Source organism: Hermetia illucens, chromosome 5 (genome assembly GCF_905115235.1).
Source record: "Hermetia illucens chromosome 5, iHerIll2.2.curated.20191125, whole genome shotgun sequence".
Taxonomy (NCBI): Eukaryota; Metazoa; Arthropoda; class Insecta; order Diptera; family Stratiomyidae; genus Hermetia; species Hermetia illucens.
In genome coordinates, this window is record NC_051853.1 from 91,080,877 (window position 1) to 91,104,724 (window position 23,848).

Below are 23,848 nucleotides of genomic sequence, written 5' to 3' on the forward strand. Positions count from 1 at the left end.
TGAAGGGAGCTTAGTGTAAACAAGCGAAAAATCATAAAAGGAAAATTCCCGCAACATACACAACTCCTGGCCGTCTGCGTGGCTGCATTGGTTGTGAATCCGGACGTCAAAGCAAATTTATAGGAAATAATATTGATTTAGAATCTGGTCGACATATAAATATGAGATGCGATTTTGATGTAGACGAATCTGTTCCAAGGGTTGGATTTTTCCTGTGGTTTTTAGACAACATTTCTTAGGTTGAATTTCTCTTTGACGGAGAGAAGTACCAGCTGCAAGGAACGAATTTGATTAATTTGCATACTTTCTATGAAACCAGATACAATATTCCTACCAGTCCATCAGTTACAAGTGCCAAATTAGACTTCGGCAAATAATTGTTATTTAAATGAAAAGTTTGATATATACAAAGGTATTCTATATTGCAAACGAAGAAATAGTCTTTTCTAAGAAAAGAACTTTAATTTTTATCTCAATAGGCTCTGCATAAGTTTGCTCATTAAGACCTCTAGAAAGCCAAGAATACTTTTGGTCATCTCTCTTATTACTTTTATTAATCACCACACAATTACTCAAATCTTTCATTCTGGAAAAGTATATAAGAATGTAAATTTCATTAAAATTACATCACAGAAGCAATAAATCAACACTTAAAGCTACTTCCTAATGAAATGGCAAATTTAAAGTGCAACGCATGACACTTTTTCGAAAGGGAGAGATGTGATGGCGTCAAGCAGAGTTAAGGAAGGAATGAATAAATTCCCTCCAATGAAACAAAATCCCCATTAAAATATGATAGTGAATGACTGGCCCTACTTAGTATTGAATTTCAGCTGAGTGAGTGAGCAGCGTGGATGTCCATTACAACAACGAGAAGACACGCGACACTTTCCCTTTTCAATTGCAGATATGTACATTTTGCATTGTCATATTCATGGGTAGGGTTCTCTCGATTTTTATTCAGTTTACATATATCGATGTTCAGTAAAATTTGAGAATACGATCCTCAAGAGCTTTTCGACTTGTCAGTTGCATATTTAGATATTTCGATTCAAAAATATATGTATATGTCTCCGGTTCAGTCGTTCGTAATAGAATGGGGAAACCCATCATCAATCGTCTTCGTGGGGTACAACTGAAAATGAAGGGTTTTGTGCATTGCATACCCAAACAAGGGAAAGCCTTGTAGCTTTATACTGACGAAGGGGATAAGTTATTCCCCAAAAAAACTAAAAACTAAAAATTTTAGTTTGGAGGAAGCTACTTGTCTATCAATTTTAAGCTAGACTACAAATAGCAAAAGGAAAAGCCTTTAGATAGAATTCACATAAGATCACCCAAATTTTCATACCTGGAGCTCCTAAATTATATACATTTTGTTCATAATCACTTACTACAGAAGAAATTGCTCCAAAATTCTAAGAAGGGTATCAAGGGTTCAATAGAAAATCGTTGATCTAGTATGTACTATCTGCCAACTATAAAATTTTGAGGAACTTATCAGCTTATATACAAGTAATGCGGCATAAATTTTGCAATATTCGGGAATACAATTCCATATTTTGATAACAAAATGATAAAATATTCATTTGCTGTGAGAAAACCCTCCAAAACTTTTTACATACACAAAAAATTCAAAATATATAATCGTGAAATATACTATCTTCGACCTCGAAACGACCGTATAGAGTTGTTTCAAATTGTTCATTCATAGTTTTACATACGCGAATTCCGCCTTTGTCGACTTTTTTTTCTTACATTTCATTCCTGCGTGAGTGGGAATATATAGTAGATAAGTGACATAAACGCATATGTGGGACATTGCGCGTCATGTACAATTTTCGTCATCGACGTCGGCTATTGGCAATGTGCTTCAGCTCTCGCTCCTTTGCAATAACTTTTTCGTCCTATCCATTGTCTCTTCCGCCTCCTAATCAGTTCGTCTACGGGTAACTGAGCTGTACGACGACGATGTTCTTGATTTGATATTGTCGCAGACCACCATTCTCACATAGTAGAACAGATCAAATGTTGGCGCCGAACACCCTCAACTGGAGGATGATGTTGAAATAACTGCATCTCCAGATGTGGGATAAAGCAACGAAGGATTCGAACTTGCTATGAACACCTTGCGGTTGATAATGACACTAAATAACCACACGGTTGACATTAATTTCGAACATGCTGAGTGCTTTACGCGAGATGAGTATTCCCGTAAAACTAGACGCTGATTTGTACGAAACAAAGTCTATTTGAACTATATATATTGTGTCGGATAAAGTTTTTTATTAATATTGGTGACATCTTCTATACCGCTTTAGTCGAATGGCATCGACTGGTAGAGTATATCGCGTCTTCTTCATTGGAAGCGACTCACCTCCCTTTTCAGCTATTTGGGATTCTCCAAGGCTCCATCCTTGTGCTCTGTTTTGTTTTCATTCTTCATAATTTCTGTTCTTATTTACTTACCCGTGACTACTGCACAAGGACAATCTAAAGTTATTTTCAGTTGTTGATTCCCTTGTCGAACAAAGTTGCTTCCAATCAAGCTTGGATACACTGTCCGACTGATGAGTTAGGAATAAGTTTCCATTTGATGTCAGCAAGTGCTATGCTTCTTATTATTCACTGGAACTTTTACCTTCTTCCCTCCACGCAGCAGTTTACTATCTTGATATTCAGCCTTTGACAGTGATAATCCGACTAAGCAGTATGCTGTTTGATAGTAACCTTTGTTTTAATTTTCATTATGTTCATGTCATCAGTCGAGCTCCCTCCAGTTCACGGCCATCTTTCATAAAACCTTCGCATGATTCTTTAGTATGCTTCCCTAAAATGTCGCTTACTATAAATATGGTTACCATACGATTGAATCTGTTTAAAGGAAGTTTGCTCGTTCTCTTTTCTTTAAAAAGAATCTTCCATCTCTAGTTATTTTGATTGTTTGCTTGCCCTAAGTCGATACTGTACTGAAGGTCGTTTATTGGCACATGTGTCCCCTTCAACATTTTTAACGTCTTGATGGGTAGACTCCAAAATACAATACAGTGACACCTCAAATCTTAATATTTTTGAAGTGTTATTTGCGGACCTCTTTTGCTGCTTTTGTCGGTGTACTGTTGCGTGACTATAACCGTTTGTCATTTGGTTTTCTGGCTTCATTTCTATGGTCTGCAAAAAGAAAGTGGAAGTGTTATTCGAGCCATTCTCCATTTTCGTATGGAAGGGAATAAATAAATATATATTTTTCATATTGTATACTCTGTCTAGATACACTCTCAGACGATGAGCTACATCGTTTTATAAGCGATATATCTGCAGACCATGCTACTATACTATATACCCGTTACGGCCGCCGGTCAAATGCGGAGTCTTCAGGCATAACTGACAGGCCAAACAGAACGTGGATGGCGGGCTTTAAAACTTGCAACTATTTTCAATTTCTAATGTGCTTGCGTTTGAAAGGCAAAATTGTTCCAATTCAAATCTTTAAAAAGGACACAAAACAAATTTCGAATATAATTTTTTCATCAATTGATTCTGTCGATGCTTATGATGGCACACAACCCTTTTTACTGCAGCATTGCATTATACATGATATAAGCCCGCCGACATGGATTATATATATGTTGATGACACTGCTGCAGAGAGAACGGCTAGACGTGATTTATTAAAAATTTAACTGGCAGAGGCGGTGCACCGTACGTTGTGTGGACATTTCACATACATAGGGACATTTGAGCCCATGGTCACGTGCAAATACTTTATCATCATCACCCAGCTCAGTTTGCAAACGGCACTGTCGTTTACGAACTGAAACTATTCACTTTTCCCCATTGACCGAGTTACACTTTGCCAGGTTATTATGTTGGAAGCGGAAAACGTTCCATTGTTATAATTTCTAGTTTAATGTCACATAAACTCATCAATTTCTGGGGCTGACAAACAGCAGTTGTCCTTAATCTACTCTATTTGTTATGCTATAAGTTCAAGTCTATTCCTTGCCTGTGTAGTGCGCTTGAGAATGGATGAGCAGTAGATACACGTATATATAATACATCTATATTGCTGTCAAGAGAAAAATCGATCTCATGCACTTCAAGGGAAACATAGTACCTATCAACTTTGCTCATAATGGCACTTTTATAAACATACTAAAGTAATTCGAAGCGTCCTGCACTTAGTCACAGTCTTACAAATGAAATGAGCACCATAATCAACATTGTCTTTCAATGCGATCTTGTAATTCGATACTTTAAGAACATTGAAAAGCTGTCAGTGTCGATTTTTAGAGTTGATGGAGATCAGAAATCATGTAGTATATTGCAATGTATAATGATTTTTTTTGCTGAAATCGCTAAATCGAATTATTATGAGTCCATTTTTCAAATCAAATTGACAATTAATATATGGTAATTTCATTGCTAATACAGCTCTTCCCATATTTGATCATTTTAAGTGAAATATTTGTAAAAACTATGCTTTGGTCCTGTACTCTCTGCTCAGCATTATCGACGAAAGTGATGTGCTTCTCCATAAGCACCTAACTGTATTTAAATTCATAGCGCTAAGTGGGTGCCATATTCCTTTAATCTAGATTCAAAAGTGAGGTCAAGCTGCTTTGGTTCACTGTCGATTTTTTTGACACTTTTGAGTTTCACCTGGAAAATTCAATCTTATAACGACACCTTGAGTAAACTATTTTGCTGTTTTGTACTGCTATAGTTGACATAATCTTTTAATAATTCAGACGTTTTCGATGGATTTCAGATGAAGGAAACTTACTGATGCATTAAAACGTATACTCATTTCTGAAAATCATTGCTTTTTTATCCCGGCACTAGCATTTTCCTACTAAATTTTCCCGTCGATTATCCTAGAGAGTTTATTAGTATTTCCTATAGTATTTCAAATTAATAATTATATTATATTCCAAGCTTAGCTTTTCAAATACAGATGATCATAAGTTAACTGCTCTTTCCTAGACTAGATTTGGAATCTTGCCACCTTTATACAGTTAGTATTACATACCGTTAAAGAATGCTGTTTACTAAATTTTCGGCCAATATCACTGTCAGACTTTTCCAAGTAGTGTGGAGATAATATTAGGAATCTGTCATGTTTTTGACAAAAATAAAGCTTCATGGCAGCCTACACATTTCCATTCCGTGCATAGTCGACTGCGGTGCATCGGATCGTTTTCCTCTTGAATGCGCTGGAAAACAAACATCAAACATTTGCGTATATATGTATACACAAATATAAATGTACGGAGAGTGCCCATGCAATGCTCTAAAGATCAAACTCGTGGGTCTTGAAAAGTAATACACAGTTAAGCCCAAAGGAAACTGTCATACACTGAATTTTTTTCAAAAATCGCAAAATGTTTCACATCGGAACCGTTGTTGAGTATGTCAAAATTCAAAAATTTTAATGGTGTAGATTAAAAATGCATCATCAAAGGTGCAAAAGCCGCTGTTTGGTGTATGTGTGCTTCAATAAGTAAAGTTCAATATTCCGGTTTTGCGCTGACATCCTCTTAAATATCCCTAACAGCTGCTTGGAATTCTGGCCTACACCGCAACTTCATCTAAGGCTGACCTTACACAATCAGTATTTCATCAGTCTACCATAAGTCAATTCATTAAAAATAGACAGACGTGTACATAATATAAATGGGATGGCAAAAAAAGAGTCTTTGTCAAATGGATAGAACCATTCGGAAGTCATGTTTTGACTAATAACACAATGGCAACTGCACTCAGCCCGGACGTTCTGCGTCTTTAATAGCATAAACACCTTCTTCTTCTGCACGCACTATCATCTCGAGCATGTTCACCAATAAGTAAGCGATGACTGTCAGCTGCACTTTTCTTTAAACTATAACAAAAAAGCAATGCCTCCCGCAAATGCTGTTTTTTTTTTAAACTTACGCGCCATCGCTTGAAATATGTTTCAGCTCCCCCCACGATTCCCTGAGATCCCCGCACTACTTCTCTACTTTTCTGCGTCAAGTGCCCTTGGGTGACCCACTCGTCCGCCATCTTGGGAGAGTGGGTTCCACTGCTTTGCGTGGCTAGCAATGCAGTTGTCGTCCCTCCTTAGTATGTGATCTGACACTGCCAATTCCATCTTCCGATGACAATGCATCGACCAAGTTCTTCGTTTGTGTTAGTAATAGGCCAATGTACTCCGATGGTACAACGCAGACAGCTGTTGACGAAAATTTGGAGCTGTTGAGTAGTGCTGGAATTCACTTTCCATGTGCTACTCCCATATAGCAACACAGAAAGAACAGAATAGCCTCAACTTGATCTTAGTGTTGAGATAACTACATTTCTAGATTTTAGACATGACTGCGAAAGCGGATCTAATATTGTCAATGCGTCGGGCAAGTTCCGTTCGATGCCACCCTCAACAGAAACCACGCCTAAATATACAAATTGATCGACGCCTTTGATGACAATTGACAAAATTATGGTATATTGATCATATAGTTTTAAAGCAATGACTGGTAGATTAATGAATATTAAAATTTTTAATTAACATTCGTCAGTACGGCTGGACTGATGATAGGTTGAGTGAAATGCAGTTATCATTTTGTTGTTAATTAAAACATGACTTTCGAATAGTTGTCGTCTTATTTATACTAAACACTTCAGTCCATCAGTTGTGATGGATTGGTTGACGTCAGATTTATGAAAAACTGATCGTTTAGGGTAAGTCTAAAGCGGTATCTACTACGTCCACTTTTTATATCGGATATTGCTCCTTATATACTTTCCATGCTGGGTCATTTTCAACTATACGGATTAAATGACTTGCCCATCGTGGTGTGATTTATTATTGCTGTGATTTACCGAATTGTCTCACAGCAACTAATTACCTTATTTCAACAGTTTTCCCATCAACTGAAAAATGTGGTTATGATGCTTCACCTTTAAGTTATTTGTCTGCTGTTGGGTTTTCGTTAATCAACATGTAAAGGTTGATTAGAATCACAAAGTCCTTTTGAGGTCCAATATAATTTTCGGTATAAGCGATGACTTTTCCGGTGAGACTCTCTCCCAAGACGAAAGAAGCGCATGAATAGTTTAAGGCAAGTTTTCAAAGTTCCATCGCTTATAGAAGTTGACCTTATTTGTGGTGGTTAAACTACATGTGCTACATTGTTTGGTCTTTTACAACCAAATACCCATTCATTATACGAAAAAGTCGGGAGCCCAGAGTGAAAATTATGTGTCTGAAGTAAAAATTATGCCGGGCTTCATATTATCGCCCTTTTTCACTGAAATTTATATTCTCGGCCTTTGATAAAAGTCCAGACCAGAGTTCTTAAGATCTAGACGATAATGTAGTTTTATTTTAAAAAACAAATTGCTTTGATGAAATAAACAAAAAAAAAAATCATCTGACAGTACCGATGTGGACCTTTCGTGTTTAATAAGATTTTTGTTTCCATTCGTATTGCGGGTCTTTGTTAGACTTTGCGATTTACGCATACTTATGTGCAAGATACAATCTTAAAAACGAAAGAGTCCCGCCACAGCTAATTCACTCTAAGCCGAAAAGCCTCCACTTTCATCTATTTGCGCCCTTCTATTTCAATTCATTTACTCGCTCATTGAAGAAGCCCTACTTTACAAATGACCTCTAATCGTCTTTCATTCGATAATTCAGTACATGTAAGTCCGTAAAACTGCATTTCTCAGCAAATTACATTTGTCAATCGATAATCCTTCTTCTGGAAGCAAGTACCCTACATCGCATTACTTATTCTGCAAACCTTTTTTGTGAGTCATTTGCAAACAGGAGGAGAACGAATGAAGCCATTCAGACTTGTTTTGCATATCAAAACTGGAAAAATGTGAGTCATATTAGACAAGGAATGTGAAGACCTTCAGGATATGTTCCAAGTTTAGAGTGGAATCCTGATAGCAATACTCTCATCTGCTGCAAGAAATATTCTATCTTGAAAAGTTTTTGTTTGTTCATTTCAAAAGAGATACATATATTTTGGTTATGAATGAAGCAAAATTGTTTTGAATGATGCTTGTAATATAACAAAAACTTTTCCATTCCCCTACCGGTGTATCTTAGATTTCTTCTACCAGGATCTGGTCTTATGCTTCTCATTCTCTACCAATATAACCCACACGAGTATGTACATACATACTCGTTGAGTTACAGGGAAGCAATATACTCCCAACAAGCATATTGGAATTCTAGTCTAGACAAAATGGAGATGTGTGTCAGAAATTCTTAGCTAATGTGTACATCATATAGATAAAAATGAGCACAATTTGCGTGGGACTCCAAAAGGTCATAAAATTTGACCTAAGTGTATAGATCGATGACGAAACATTTTCCAGTGAATGAATACTGCCTACGAAAATGTCGACATTGTCATTATTAAGGCTCGGCATCGTGATCATTATGGACATCAATGCATGCCATCCCGGATCTGCATTTATAACAATCGTCGCCATTTATGGGCAAGAATGATTCCAAATTCCCCATTATCCTTCAAAATTTTTTGTCATAATGACAGTTATAATTTCGAATACAACAATACGAACGTTCAGTATGTTTGTATAAATATGGTTACAATGTCTTGATATATATTCTAAGAACTAATATTGCAGTCGGTAATCAATTATGTAACATATAATCACTTGCCCACACAAATATTTGCACTTTTAATTGAAAATAGACCAAATGCATGAAACACGCATTAGATATGTAACAGTCTGTCGAAGGCTTAAAACTATGATCTAATAAACGTCTATGACTTTCCATTACTTACGGATGCCGTTTGCGTTCTCAAGGAAGATACGCCAAGTGCCAGCAAGTGTTGGCTTTTCTTTCGAAGTTCTCTTGGATTTTGAAAGAAGTGAGTGGTCAGCTGCTTTTGATACTAAAAGCATAACATATTCACTTCAGCAATTTCAAAGAGTTTAAGGCGATCATCCCGTGTGTCTGATTTTTGAAATCAAATTTTTTTTGCCATCAATTATATCTACATATAGTGTAGAATATATGCGCAAAGTGATTTTTTGATATTCGGAGTCGCTCGGAAATTATAGTGTTAAACTCGTGATAAGTCACATGCTAGATTTATGTCGATCGCCGTAATAAAGCAAGTATTTATCGATCCGAATGACGTTCGAATGACTTAGCTAGAAAGACAAAAATTGAAGCCAAGGCTGTACATGTGTTTCTTCAAGAAACCTAAGGTTTATGGATTAAGTATAGCAGATTAACGGTCAGTTAAGGTTTTATGACTAAAAATCGCATTCTACTTTTTAAATGCGTTTATCTCGAAACCACATGTTGAAAATCGGCTGCCACCATAGCCCAACATCTACCCAACGAAGTTCTTTGAAATTTTGAGGACTTATTCAGAACATATTTCTACGGTCCGCAAACTAGGATAATTGTGATTCATTCAGTAGTTTTTTTTATTCATTGAAGAAGCTGTAAAAAAACACCAAAATTAAAAAAAAAGTTTAGCAAGGCACCAAAAATTTAGTTTTTAATATTTTTTAATAATCCTACTTTGCGGACTGTAGTTAAGTCTGTACGTTAAAATACCGTTTAATTTTTTCTCCAAGATTATCACAGCGCCCTCTATCGTGGCAGCAGAAAAACACCTTTTTTGGAGATGGGTGTATAAATTGCTCTGTATTTCAATAACGGACTATTCTGGAAAAATTACTATGCACGCTCAAGATATTAATAAATCTATGGTGAAAAATTCGTATTTGTATCTTTCTCCAGTTCGTCACAAAAAATTTCAAAAAAAACGGCCTTCACACGGGATGACCCCCTTAAGGGCTTTAATTCAAATTTGTTAACCCCAAAATTCTTTTACTTTACACTATGGCAGAACATGTAGACAATCAACTCTGAAGTCATCTCAGATACCATTCTACCATTGATTGTAACTTACGTAAGTATATGACGAACAAGTTGAGAATGTCGGGTGCGTCAATTTGAGCTCTCCCGTATTATAAACAACTACAAATAATTATGCATCCATTCGATTAACTTCCTGTTCACCTGCGTGGACTATACATCTAGGTACTTGTTGAGAAAGCCGAAAATCTACGAAATGATTACGTAGCCCATTCTAATCTAGAGATATGATCGCACTCCATATTTGTTTCATAATATTAATGAAGCTGCATATTAATGAGTGCGGTGCTGACTGAAGTGAGTGGCCGGTTGATAAGTTGGTTACTAGTTACTGAATGAAAATATGCATGTGCGAATGAAGCGAGCGTTCTTCCAATTTTAATTTTAGCAAATTCTTTCTCACTAGCCCCGGTAATTGCATGTCTTTCTTGAAAACATAACGTTCTGCAGTCATGTCATGTGTATTTCGTGGTAATCGATTAGATTCATACTAGTAATCTGCTTGCAAACCGGTAAAGGTAACGTAATCATATTTAGTAGCTACTAATTAACATAATAAGGCGCTTTCATGCAATAACCTGCATAATAAAATGTACAATATACACTTGCGAGGCATACACGAAGCAAAGACATACCGCCCCAAACGTAACCATTAGATAAAAAGGGTGGAACTGTGATAATCATATCAATCACTTTGACGAAAGTAACGTACTTATTTCTCTATTGCATGCAAACTTTACTTAGAAATGATTCCAAAAAAAATTTGTTTCTATCTGTAATGCTAGACGATACTACTTAACAGTACAAACTTTAGCGACAAACTTTACGGGTGAATTTAATTAAGTCGTATGAAAATTATGAAATGAAATTTTGTGGTCAGATTCCAGTATACGGGAGCGGAAACGCGAAATGCAAGAATAAGATAAATTTATGAATATCAGTTATAATCAAATTGGCCAATCGCCAACTCAAATGAGTCACTCTAATCGATCGCTGGTTCCCATGCTATAAATGCTACCCAATCCTTTGCATTTGCCTTCTTATTCGATTGTATCCAAATCATTTGTTTTGTGACAAATGTTTTCTGGGTAAGGATGATATTACCATGAATGATTCACTTAAAACGAACGGAAGTTGAAGGCAGATTAACGAGTTTAAGGGCTTAAATAGTGTGTTGCCTGTGCCTAAAAAAAGGAAGTTTTTGGGATTTTTTAAAAATTAATAGAGATAATGGATAAATAATATGCACATGGTGAAATTTTGGAAAGAACATATTCGACCCCCAGCAAAACACTGCTGCAGTGATTGTGAATTTCCCAGTGCCTAAAATCAAAAAACTAAAAAAGTTCGTTAAACCAGGTACCCTCTATACAATGACTCACAATTGTAAAAATAAATGGCGGAGTTAAAATAAATTAGAATTTTGCTTAAAAATTTCATGGTTTAATTTTAAATTTTTCATCCACTCAAACAAATGGAGGGTCATTATATAAAGAAGGATATACCAAATAGGCTGAAAAACTGAGTCGATCGGGCGATATGTTATTGAATTTGAAAAATGTAGTTTTGAGAAAAACGCTATTAAAGATAAAGTACTGATTTTATTGTTGTAAATATAACATAGTATAATATATACTCATACATATCTGTGTATAATTATTTACACCCGCGTAGCCCGAGCAATATGTTAGGGACGATCTCCCCCAAAGTGAATTATATGTCTCCTTTTGGAATTATTCCAATATATCGAATCCTACCTGATCTTTCTTGATGACAGGTTTAGGCCGCCGAGAAAAAACAATTGAATCTTGTTACAAAAAAGATTATATAAATTAACAAGCTTCGGAAAAATACTAGAGCATTCACGTCGGTCGGAATGGCTCCGTTGAAAACTGAACAAATGTTCTTGACGCATGGACGCGAGCTAATTTTGAGAACCTTACTAAAAAAAAATTGAGCTACTTCGAAAGGGGATCATCGACATTTCCGCTTTACAAGAAATTCAGTAGCGTGGTTACAAGAGCTGCGAGAGAACAGTAATAATGACCTTTACTTTGGAAGTCCACGCATTCAATATTGTGTCACCTCTGTAATCTCTGAGTTTCGAAGACAGAGGAAAATCATTAACATTTTGGTTGATTGCAACATTCATTTTTTTGAGGCGCCCGCACCATAGACAAGTTGACCCAACGCCTAGAAAAATGCCTTCTGCCAAATGCACATTGTGCCTGCCTATTCAATATAGGAGCAAAGCGCCGTGGATTCAGGAGTCTCAGCTACCTTGACATCTCTCCTTTCCATCTCCGTCTTTTTCGCTTTTAGAACGTCTTGTTTGTAACGTGTCATTCGGCTCCAAGTGTCCTGGCTCTGCAGTGTGGCCTCAATTATGGTGCCCGGAGATGCAAGACACCCTCCCATAAGGTGATAACGATGGCGCTCCCATCTTTGGAAGAAGAAAAAGGGGTGTCAGTCATCTTCCATCACACCCTTGCCCGTGATTTCCCGATTGTGTGCAGGTAAGATGGGCTAGTTAATGTTAGTAAGTTAGGGTTAGTTAATGGTCAAAATCATCGTGCTTTCGATTGAACCACGGTCGCATGAGATGCACGGTCCGTCTACCCCTCGATTCTCCTTCCCAAGATTGCTGTGTTATGTGCAGAAAGTACGGGCTGTCTCTTCACAAGCGACAGCTTCCTTATTTTCCTCGCCTTTTCTGGGATATATATACCTCTGCTTTGCAGCACGGAGAGCGATCAGGACAACTTCCGCGATCATCATTACTCCTGGCTCCGAGACGGCACGATAGGCGAAAACAACTCGCAGAGTCCTTCGTCTTTGTACTTACGCTAGGCGCTTGCGGTACATCTCCTTACTGTGGGAGTCAGCCCATACTTCGGAACCATAGAGAAGGATGGACTGAACTGTCATCAGCAAGCGATGCTTGCTGGATAAGGGACCCCGGACATTGGACATCAATCGGCAAATCGCAAACATTCTAGCTGTAGTCTTGTCTCCAGTGTTGTGGATCTGCTCGAGGAAGCTTATTTGGTGTCTATAATAATGTCGAGGTATTTCATCGCCGGCTTCTACAAGACAATGGTTTCACCCAACTAAATAGAGAGAAATGTGAGCATCTTTCTTGCACCATCTACCCCATCAGGTGGTGAGCAGTTGCACTCCCATGCATGTTTACTTGCAATATGTGGATTATGGTACTTGACTTTTCGCTTTCTGTAACTTTTCTTCGAAGGTCTGACACTGCCCAGAATCGTGAACATGAGCCACATTTTCTTTCTGCAGACCGCGGTCCTTGCAAAGTTTACGCTTTCCCGACAAAGAGGTATCACGTAGTTCGGAGTGTGCCATCTTTTCTCGTATTTCCTTTTCCGAACTCTAATTCGATGGCGTATATTCTTTTTGGCCGCCAGGACTGTTAGTGTCACTCAATTTCTTGACAACCAATTTGCGATATCATTCAACTAAACAGTCAACTAAACCGAATTCGTCAAGAACTGCGGAACTACTGACAATACATGCTGTGTGGCTACCCCTTGAGAAACACCATAAAAAGCATCGTCCTCTTTACATTGCATTCCTGGATGTAGAGAAGGGGTTTGAACGTGTGGAGCACAAACTTATCTGGTACGCGCTGCCACAGTATCTAGCGCCGGAGGAACTTGTGCGCTGAGCTAAATTGTTTTTTAAGTGTGGCAGGTATATCAAAATCGCTCTGTATCTCTGTCAGTACTCATCAATCTTCCTAGCATTTCACAAGAAAGCTGATCTGGCTGATGACCAACCAAAAGTGGAATGATTTCCTCATGCAACGCATTTTGCAATTGCACCCATCGTGAAGAAATTGCGAGAGGGTCTTTGATGATATGGCCATGTGATTTACATTGGCGACAACTCTAAAATTGGCTTGAAGATCGAAATCCTTAGGAAACAACCCAATGGACAACCGAAACAACAGAGCCCATGATCGAGCAAATGACAAATTCAAGCTAAACAAACTGACTATGCTACCGAATGGAACAAAAACTAAAGAAGACGAAGCAGAAGTCTGCTGCTCACTCTTTCGAGCCACATTGTGCCTCTTTTTCGATTATGTTTTCTTTTTATTTTGTCCCCAATGATATTACGTTTCAGTTGCATTATCAAAATAATTAATGCTGTATAGGTAATTAACCTGCAGTGACAGGTCAAGCACACATCCATTGACAAACATTCACTATCGAAATCAGGATTCATATCTAAGAAACGAGAACTAGTTCCACTCCGTATTGATTGTTGTGTATTGAGGTGAAAGTCATATCTGTAAGTGAACAGAAAACTGCCACGCGATTATGAGTAAATTAAGAACGAAAATACAGTGGACAAGCGCTAGTAAAAGGCAAAGGGGCAGTCCTGTTGTGTTTTTGTTAGCACGGAAATCCGATGTTATGTTCCAGGTTAGGGGCTTTAGGGTCATAAAAGTAAAGGGCAACAATGGCATATTGGTGTGGTTGATGCGCCATGCCTCATTTAGGGCTCAATGGGAGCGGAAGAAAATTTAAATTAGGGAACTCACATGGCTAATAACTGATCACTGCCCTCTACGGAAACATCTACATTCGATGGGGATCTATAATGAAGATTCAACATGTAGACTTTGCTGCCCCGTGCTCTCGCCGGGGAAAATACCATCTAGGGAACAAAAAAACCCGGAGGAAGGGCTCGTCAGGTGCATCTAGTATATTGTCTCTTTTCCCATGGAACGTGTAGCCGGCGGAAGAACTTAATTGAGTATATTGTTCACGACGAGCCTGATCATTAATACTAATATATATAACCATACCTGCATATCCTCTTCAATAAAAACGAATGGAGGTATTTCTGATATTACATACGATGTATACATATTATATGAACGCTTCTGGTTTTTTCATAAACTTTTAATTCTCCACTTATCCTATAATTAACATGCAACTATCATAAACTTGGAAAGTCCATAATCGTTCAACGTCAATGCCAGGCTGTATTTGCATACATAGGTATTCCCTTTTTATCTGACGAATTCTTGAATTAATGTGCTAATTATACCATCAATATGGATTTGTTAAGACAATTCAATTTTCACAAATTATTTTCATTCATAGAATATGCAAACATTTCCCCGTGACCTATTTACCGGCTCCATCTAAGAATGTGCATCTTCTTACAAGTGAATTTACGTTTAGTTACGTGACTCTTAATGAATCACTCTCTGAGTATTGCTCATGTCGGGCGGGGCTCCCTCCTAAGTTATTGTTGCTGCTTTACTGTGTGCGCTACAGCATGTGCTACATGAGTTGAATTTACATAATAAATTGTTTAAGGCAAACAACTGAACGTATTGCAATAAAATTTCATTGCTAGAAAAGGCGGTATTAATTGATACACCTTTTTAAACATACGATTGATGTTTAAGGAATAATAAATCAAATAAACCTTTGCTATTATGAATGCAAACTATGTATATCAGAAAAAATTGATTGTGCCGCAAAAACTGCATGAACCTTCAGCTCTTTATGCCGTGATTTACTCTCGATATCTGTTTTCTTAGAGAACACTTAAGTTCTGTTGCTGTGTAATCATTGAAGAATTCTCTTTACAATACTTTCTGGACAATGATCTCTCTTATTTCGGGCGTACAACTCCGCTTATTGCCCATTTTACTTTTAAAACTAAAGTAAGATGGATTAATGATAACCATACTAATGTAATTAAAAAAAATGTCTTGAATATTTTGGTAAATTAGTCGCACCACCAAGCGTTTCTAATTAAATTTCCACACTATTTGCAATCTTGATTACGACGATGACAATTAAACTGTCAAATGTCGCTAAGTTTACTGGATTTAGAACGTACCCATGGGTAAAAGAAAACATTGTGACCTGGTAGAATATTATTTTGAGATTTAACTAGTGGTGGGAAATATTACTACGGTGACTCGGCTCAAAATTTTACGTTTTCGACTTTCTAAAATGTCATCATAATCAATGGCGCAACAACCGGTATCCGGTCTAGGTCTGCCTTAGTAAGGAACTCCAGACATCCTCGTTTTGCGCCGAGATGCACCAATCCGATGTATCTAAAGGCTGTCCTGCGTCCTGATCTACGCCATCATTCCATCTGAAGCAGGGTCTGTCACATCTTCTTTTTTTACTATAGATATTGCCCTTATAGACTTTCCGGGTTGGATCATTATGTGATTAGGATTTTACCCACAACCAGACGGTTGCGGAATCGTCCATCCTCATGTAGGAGTACAAAAATTAGTCGCATCAATTAAGGCGGTTCGATGCCGTGGACTCTTCTGAGGTGGTTCGATGCTGTCGACTTTCCTGAGGCGGTTCGATGTCGTCGACTCTTCTGAGGCGGTTTGATGTCGTCGACTCTTCTGAGTCGACTCGCCTCTTTGGTGACGAATCGCCTCCCTTACATCAATGGCCCACTCATTAGTTGCCCATCTCCACATTTGACCATGGACATCGTTGATTACAACGAAAGCATTTTTTTTTTTCTTTTTCCTATCGTTTTTAATTATATTTCAGAGTTTGTATTGTATCTGGAAAAAAAGGATTTGATTTTAAATATCCGAACTACTGTTTTTGTTATGATCAATCTTGATGCAAAAATACTACTTTACTTTTTTTTATTTCAGATATCGATGGATCAAAAACGGCAAACGTTTCGATTGGCAAGCGTATGACAATCGTATGTCTCAGCAGCCTGGACGAGGTACGCTGCTCATTTCATACCCAAAAGATGAAGACATGGGACAATATCAGTGCTTTGCTGAGAACGAATTCGGTATAGCCACTTCAAATTCAGTGTTCGTTAGGAAAGCCGAATTGAATAACTTTAAAGACGAAGCTACGCGAACAGTGGAAGCAAATGAAGGAGAACCCTTCCAATTGCAATGTCAACCGCCGGATGGTTGGCCCAAACCAAATGTTCACTGGTTAATCCAAAGCATCGACGGTAGCATTAAAAGTATAAACAACTCACGTATGACTTTAGATCCAGAAGGCAATTTATGGTTTTCGAATGTTACAAGAAACGATCAATCAGAAGATTTTTACTACGCATGTGCCGCAACATCTGTATTCCGAAATGAGTATAAATTGGGCAATCGTGTCTTGCTAAACGTTGTTCAAACAGGCATCAGTGCAGCTCAAAACAAATACCAACCAGTTAAACAATATGTTACCAGAAAGAATGAAGTCGCTCTTAGAGGAAAACGAGTGGAAATGTATTGCATATACGGAGGAACCCCGTTACCACAAACGGTCTGGAGTAAAGACGGTCAGCCAATACCTTGGAGCGATCGAATCACACAAGGAAACTACGGAAAAAGTTTGGTAATTCGACACGCTATCTTTGAAGATGCTGGTGCCTACACTTGTGATGTCTCTAACGGTGTTGGAAATGCTCAATCTTATTCGATAAACCTGAAAATTTTGGCAACACCTTACTTCACAGTCGAACCAGAAATTCAGAATGCAGCTGAGGACGAAAGTATAGAATTTAGATGTGAAGCATCTGGTGTTCCGGAGCCAACAATTAAATGGATTTTCAATGGAAAGCCAATTTCAGAGGCGCCACACAACCCAAGAAGAACTGTTCACACGAACAGCATCGTTATCAAAGACCTATTGAAGACAGATACTGGCAATTATGGCTGTAACGCAACCAACTCTCTTGGATATGTCTACAAAGATGTATATTTGAACGTGTTGGCGCTACCACCAGAAATTCGTGAAGCTCCACGCAGAGAGTCCACTGTCGATCGACGAAACGTTACACTAACATGCCGCGTGTTCGGTGCTCCAAAACCAGAAGTTAAATGGATTCGTAATGGGCTAGAATTAACTGGCGGCCGATATAAAACTCTTGAATCGGGTGACTTGCAGATCATAAATGTAGGATATGCGGACGCAGGCGAGTATACTTGCTATGCTTTCAACAAGTTCGGAACAATTGACGCGAATGGTACGCTGGTAGTGAAAGAGCATACAAGGATTACAGATGGACCGCAGGACTACGAAGTGACGGCTGGAAATTCGGCTACATTCCGTTGTAACGCTGTTGCTGATTCATCTTTGGAATTGAAAATTGAATGGTGGAAAGACGGCCAACCAATCGAATTTGATAAGGAAGCCCGTTTCGTTCAAACTAATGACAACTCTTTGACTATCACTAAAACTATGGAACTTGATTCAGGTGACTACACATGCGTGGCTAAAACAGAGCTTGACGAAACGCAAATGCAAGCTCATCTTATAGTCCAAGATGTTCCGAATGCGCCAGCCTTGAAATCTGTTGAGTGCAATACTGACTATGCTGTGATTACTTGGGAACCTAAAGGTGACAACAGATCTCCAATTCTCCATTATACTCTCCAATACAATACCTCTTTCACACCCGATACCTGGGAAAATGCTTTTGAGAAGGTACCCGCAACGGATTCTACGTTTCAAATACCCATGGGTCCTTGGGCCAATTATACATTCCGTGTTATTGCATACAATAAAATTGGACCCTCTCCACCATCGAAACATGGCTCTGTATGTACTACAGCTCCTGATGTTCCATACAAAAATCCAGATAACGTAGAAGGAAAAGGCACAGAACCAAACAATTTAGTAATCTCATGGACTCCAATGCCAGAAATTGAACATAATGCCCCGAACTTTGAATACCGTGTTTCATGGAAACGCGATATTCCTGGAGCAAATTGGGAAAATCAAGACATTTATGACTGGAAACAATCGAGTTTACTTATTCCGGATCAACCGACATTTTCGCGATATGTAATAAAGGTCCTGGCTATTAATGAAATGGGAGAATCAAATGTGCCACCCAAGGAAGTTTTCGGTTATTCTGGAGAAGATGGTAAGTGAAATATTATTGGAAAAATTATAATCGTTAATAGATCGTTCTCTTGCTAAACATCAACTAAAAATAAATTCAAAAAACTAATCAATGACGCATTTCAGTGCCAACGGACGCCCCAACTAACTTCTCTATGATACAAGTTACAAGTAGTACTTCGGCTGTTTTAAGTTGGAATCCAGTTTCGAATACGAGCTTGCGTGGCCACTTTAAGGGTTACAAAATTGAAACATGGACTGAAGAAGAAGGCGAAGATCATTTCCACGAAGTTCATGTTCGCCCCGATTCAACCCAAGCTTTGGTGACAACATTCAAACCTAACTCTAAAAATTATGCCCGCATACTTGCCTACAACAGTCGCTTTAGTGGACCGCCAAGTGCCACAATTGATTTCGATACACCAGAAGGTGTTCCATCAGCTGTTCAATCGTTCGAAGCATATCCGTTGGGGTCTTCAGCCTTCCTCCTGACTTGGAAGAAACCCTTGCAGCCAAATGGAAAACTAACAGGATACAAAATTTATCATCAAGAAGTGAAGGGAACCTATCTCGAACCGAAAATCGAAAGAGAACCTCATATTGCTGATCCAAGGGTGACGCGAGCCAAACTTGCTGGATTAAAACCAGATACTAAATACCGAGTTCACATCACTGCCACAACCAAGATGGGAGAGGGCCGGGAGTAAGTGATACAACACGGTCAGTTTAGAGCTATGTATTTTATACGATTTCAACGTTTATTTCAGATACTTTATCGAACAAAAGACTTTATCAAGCCTTGCTGTACCTCCTGATACACCCACATTCACCTGGGAGCAAATACCTTCGGACAATGGATATGCAGCTATTAAAGTAAACTGGCATCCAAATCTCGAAGGCAAGCCAGGATCTCACTTCTTTACTAAGTACCGGTAAGTGATAACATGCCTTAGAATGATGAATCGTAAGAAAAGGTTGGATTGGAATATTTTAAATTTTCTCCATTTTAGAATGAAGGATGAAACCAACTGGCTAGAATCTAAGCCTGAGAAAAATGAAGATTTCCAGATCATTAAGGGATTGGACCCCGACTCCGTTTATGAATTCCGAGTAGTATCGGCCGATGGAGACTACACAACGGAAAGTTCCACACAAGAAATTGACACAAATGGTGTCGAAGGACCAATAAAAATCCGAAATGAGAACGTTGCAACTGCTGGATGGTTCATTGGAATGATGCTGGCCATTGCATTCCTGTTGCTTCTATTAATAATAATCTGTATTATTAAGCGGAATCGTGGTGGAAAGTATGATGTTCACGATAGAGAATTAGCAAATGGACGACGTGATTATCCAGATGAAGGTGGCTTCCATGAATATTCGCAACCGTAAGTGCCTCCAGTTGGCCGCAAATAAAGTGGTTTTGCTTTTTGAACAGTTGCCTCCATTTTCAGGCTTGATAACAAAAGTGTTGGTCGACAGTCGGTTGCATCAAATCCAATCAAACCCGGACCTGAGAGCGATACAGATTCAATGGCAGAATATGGTGAAGGAGATACAGGTAGGTTCGCCGATGGCTGATTCTTGGGTTCCATGCATTTCTGTAAAGTCATTAAGTAGCGTAAATCTTATTCGTTTATCGAGTGCTGCAGTGCACTTATGATATGGTGGAATTAACCTTTTTGCTTTGCATTTGCACAAACCGCAAAAATGACAGAGTCAAACCTCACTTGTGCAGTTTAATATGTTGCAATTTAGAGGTATGTGGCTACTTATTAGATACATTCATAAACTTAACATGCCTTTGAGCTTGCTTCTGATATATTAGCTTACAGTAAACCGTATCGTAAGTGCACTCACTGCTCCAACTAGTTTTATTCGTGTTATCTGATCCATTGTGTTTATGTATTCTTTTCATTTTTTTCTTAATTTGAATTATAGAAGGCATGAACGAAGACGGTTCATTTATTGGACAATATGGACGAAAAGGACTTTGATTCCTAATTTAAGTTTTTATACGCAATTTTTTCACATAAAAAACCGATATTTTCAACAATATTTACTACGCACATACACTTAGATGGAAGTTTATTTTTGAACGAGAGCGCAGCTTTCAGTTTCTTTATTTTTATTTCGAGGTAGTGTAAAATTTAATTTGTGTGATTTAGTTATAGATTAGTATATTCAGCACATAGAGAGAAAGATTTGGATGCACATAGCAAACAGGAATATTCATTTTTCACTAAATTCGTCTCTAACATTTGTTCATAAATTGCTTACGTGCACCTGCCTGTGGCAATAACTAAGTTTTTTCCGGCAAGCAAATCATTTCGCATTACTTTTTTGCAGAATTGTCATATTTAACGGACATTGCACACATTACCATAAATGAACATAGCATTAGAAATATTACTAACTTAAATATTATAATCGCGCTTCATCCAACTGCTTTCTCTCTATATAATATTTGTAGTTTTGTTTTTCTTTACCTGATGAAATTAACACTCCTCAAAACGGTATTTTCTCTTTTTTGTGACGAATTATTCTTTAACAAAATAATTCCAAAATATTTTTGAACCATTTTGAAGCTGGAATTCCAAAATATCTCGATGAATGCATTCTCCATTGGTACATTTAAAAATGCATTTGGAAAGGAAAAGAACTTTAAGTTGCTGAATTGAATTAAATGAATACATCTATTACATATCAGCTAATTGGGAGTTTTGTATAACAAATTTTTCTTGGTCTAAACGAATTGTCTTTACGAATTATTTATGCAAATTCAGTCTGACCGTCCGATTGTGGATAAAATCCGGCTCAATAGGTCACGGTGGGTGGGTCACTTAATCCGTATGGATGAGGATGATCCCACCCGGAAAGTCTTTCCTGCATTAGTTATCAATAACTATTAATTGGATTCTACCACATAATGTATCCTAGTATTTACCTTTCTTTATTACTATTTTCGTCATCGCTGCGCTGGTTCTTCATTTCCATATTTGATAGCTCTTCTAGAAATTCGTCTGCTGTGACACTCCACGTTAGTAGTTATATACGGTACCTTGGATTGTATTCGTGGCAGTATTGGTCTCCATTTGTATCTCCACTAATATAGTCAACAATTTGCAGCAGCCCCACATTTGGGGCTTAAACTTCTGACATGCTGTATTGTATGCCAACCATGCTTTTGCATGATGATTTCAAAAGACCTCTGGGCTATCTTGATTAACGATTTATTTCATGGCGACATCACAATGGTCAAATTAAAAAATAGCAGCGAAATAAGGAGATTCTTCGGTGCTCTGCTTATTTCCCCTACGACAAGGACGAAGTTCCCGACGGAGCATTCATGAGAGCTATCCAGTATACCACGAAGATAGGCAAAGAGATAATAGCAAGTTAGAATGTTGGCACTCACTATATCTAATGAGGAAGTTCTAACATCACCACAAGGAAATTCAGACTATTATCACACAATATCTAATTGAGATCGAACTACAGACCCTCAATTTGGATAATAGAATCACTTTTTTTTAATTCAATCAGACGTGATCATCAGCATCTTGGGGGAAAATCCTGGCATGGCATATCGGAGAGTATAGCGGATATCGAACGATATCATGTTCTCAAATCACAAGAACATTGATTTCCTGATAGGCATGGGTCCATCTCCAATCGCCCGATTTCTGAACATTGATCAATACTCGAGTCACAATCTCTGGGAGGCGCATCAAATTCAAACTAGTATGAGAGAAGCTTTCGAAGTAAGCTGCCAAAGTAGCCAAAGAAGAGTGAAGCACCGCGGATGAACCTAGAAAGCTTTGAAGGAAAGTGTAGGAAACGGAAAACCACCTACCTGGAATGCACTTTCCAGGCGGCACTTATCACAACTTAGGGTCAACAGTCGTAGAGGCTCGAGTTGGGTGTGCAATATAATGTCATTTTAGCGAGCAAAATAGTAGTGGTAGTAACAGATGAATGTGTGGCGCGGCAGGATTCGCAGCATTCGAAATTTATTTCGAATGTTGCGAGTGCGAGCGAATAGATGGTGCGGATCTATCCACTTTGCGTAGCACGCCAATGGAGTGGAAGATCTCAGAAAAGTGTGCGATGAGTAATTTTGTTTTTTGAGACCTGTCACTAAAATGGTAGATATCAAGTTGGGAATTGAACAGAGAAGTCTTTTTGAGTTCGTTGAATTAAAAAGTAATGTTAAGTGTACATTAAATAAAATAACATATGAATTGTTAATTTAAAAATATCTTAAATATTTATAAGGATTGTTGAAATGAGAAGTGGTGTTAATTACTTAACGGTAAAGAAATTATTAAAATAAAAAGTAATTGGATTACTTAATTGGTGACCCCGGAACTTCCCAAAAACACAACCACCAGTTCAGCTACCTCAAGTTCATCTAGCACTTCGACCACCTCAACTTCAACAACGCCAATTCCAAGAACCCCAACGACGCCTCCTAGTCCCAGCACAACAACCACGGTCAAGCCTCCTCCGAATTGCCGCCATTTCGATGGACCCTCGTTCATCGGAGGAATCGTCCTTACCATTGGCCTGCTAGCCATCTCCTTCGTGGCCTACAAATTCTACAAGACTCCAAAGACTACTTCAAACGGAAAGTGGATTACGTCCAAGAACAAATCGAGAAGATCGATATGCTCCAAATGCAGAAGTCTCAATTCCTCAATGCTGTGCACGAGGTGTCATATAATTGAAAAACTCAAGCACATCATCATCCCCATCAACAAACCTTCTCTACACAGTGTACTACGCGACACACGTCGGACCATCACCATCAGATTACTCGGCTATCGGAATAAGAAGACCCCACGACGAAATACATACCAAATGTAACCGCTGCAACTTAACGACCTGAGGAAATTCTCTTTAGTTTTACTTTAAAATGCTCGCGTGGCACGCATGTATTTTTCACTCTTCTTTAAGCGTAATGAGTTTGTCCCAACTTTTTGTATAAATAATAATAAAAAAATTGAAATCGCTGCAAGAGACGGCGTGCA

The 23,848-nt window shown here is 38.2% G+C and overlaps 1 protein-coding gene across 4 annotated transcripts in view; it reads left to right on the forward strand.

Annotated features, from left to right (window-relative positions):
- The window catches only part of LOC119658003 (neuroglian), an 89,096-nt gene that overhangs the window by 56,040 nt on the left and 9,208 nt on the right, over nucleotides 1-23,848 (forward strand). The window contains exons 4-9 of one of the 4 annotated variants that reach the window (XR_005250192.1): nucleotides 16,604-18,837; nucleotides 18,942-19,518; nucleotides 19,583-19,747; nucleotides 19,826-20,203; nucleotides 20,270-20,376; nucleotides 20,757-20,953. Coding sequence is in view for 2 of the 4 variants with exons in the window: in XM_038065223.1 (XP_037921151.1) it covers nucleotides 16,604-18,837; nucleotides 18,942-19,518; nucleotides 19,583-19,747; nucleotides 19,826-20,203; nucleotides 20,270-20,376 (3,461 nt within the window). In the remaining 2 variants the exon portion in view is untranslated. The remainder of the gene's footprint in view (nucleotides 1-16,603; nucleotides 18,838-18,941; nucleotides 19,519-19,582; nucleotides 19,748-19,825; nucleotides 20,204-20,269; nucleotides 20,377-20,756; nucleotides 20,954-23,848) is intronic. The other 3 variants (XR_005250193.1, XM_038065223.1, XM_038065224.1) reach the window with 3 other exon arrangements.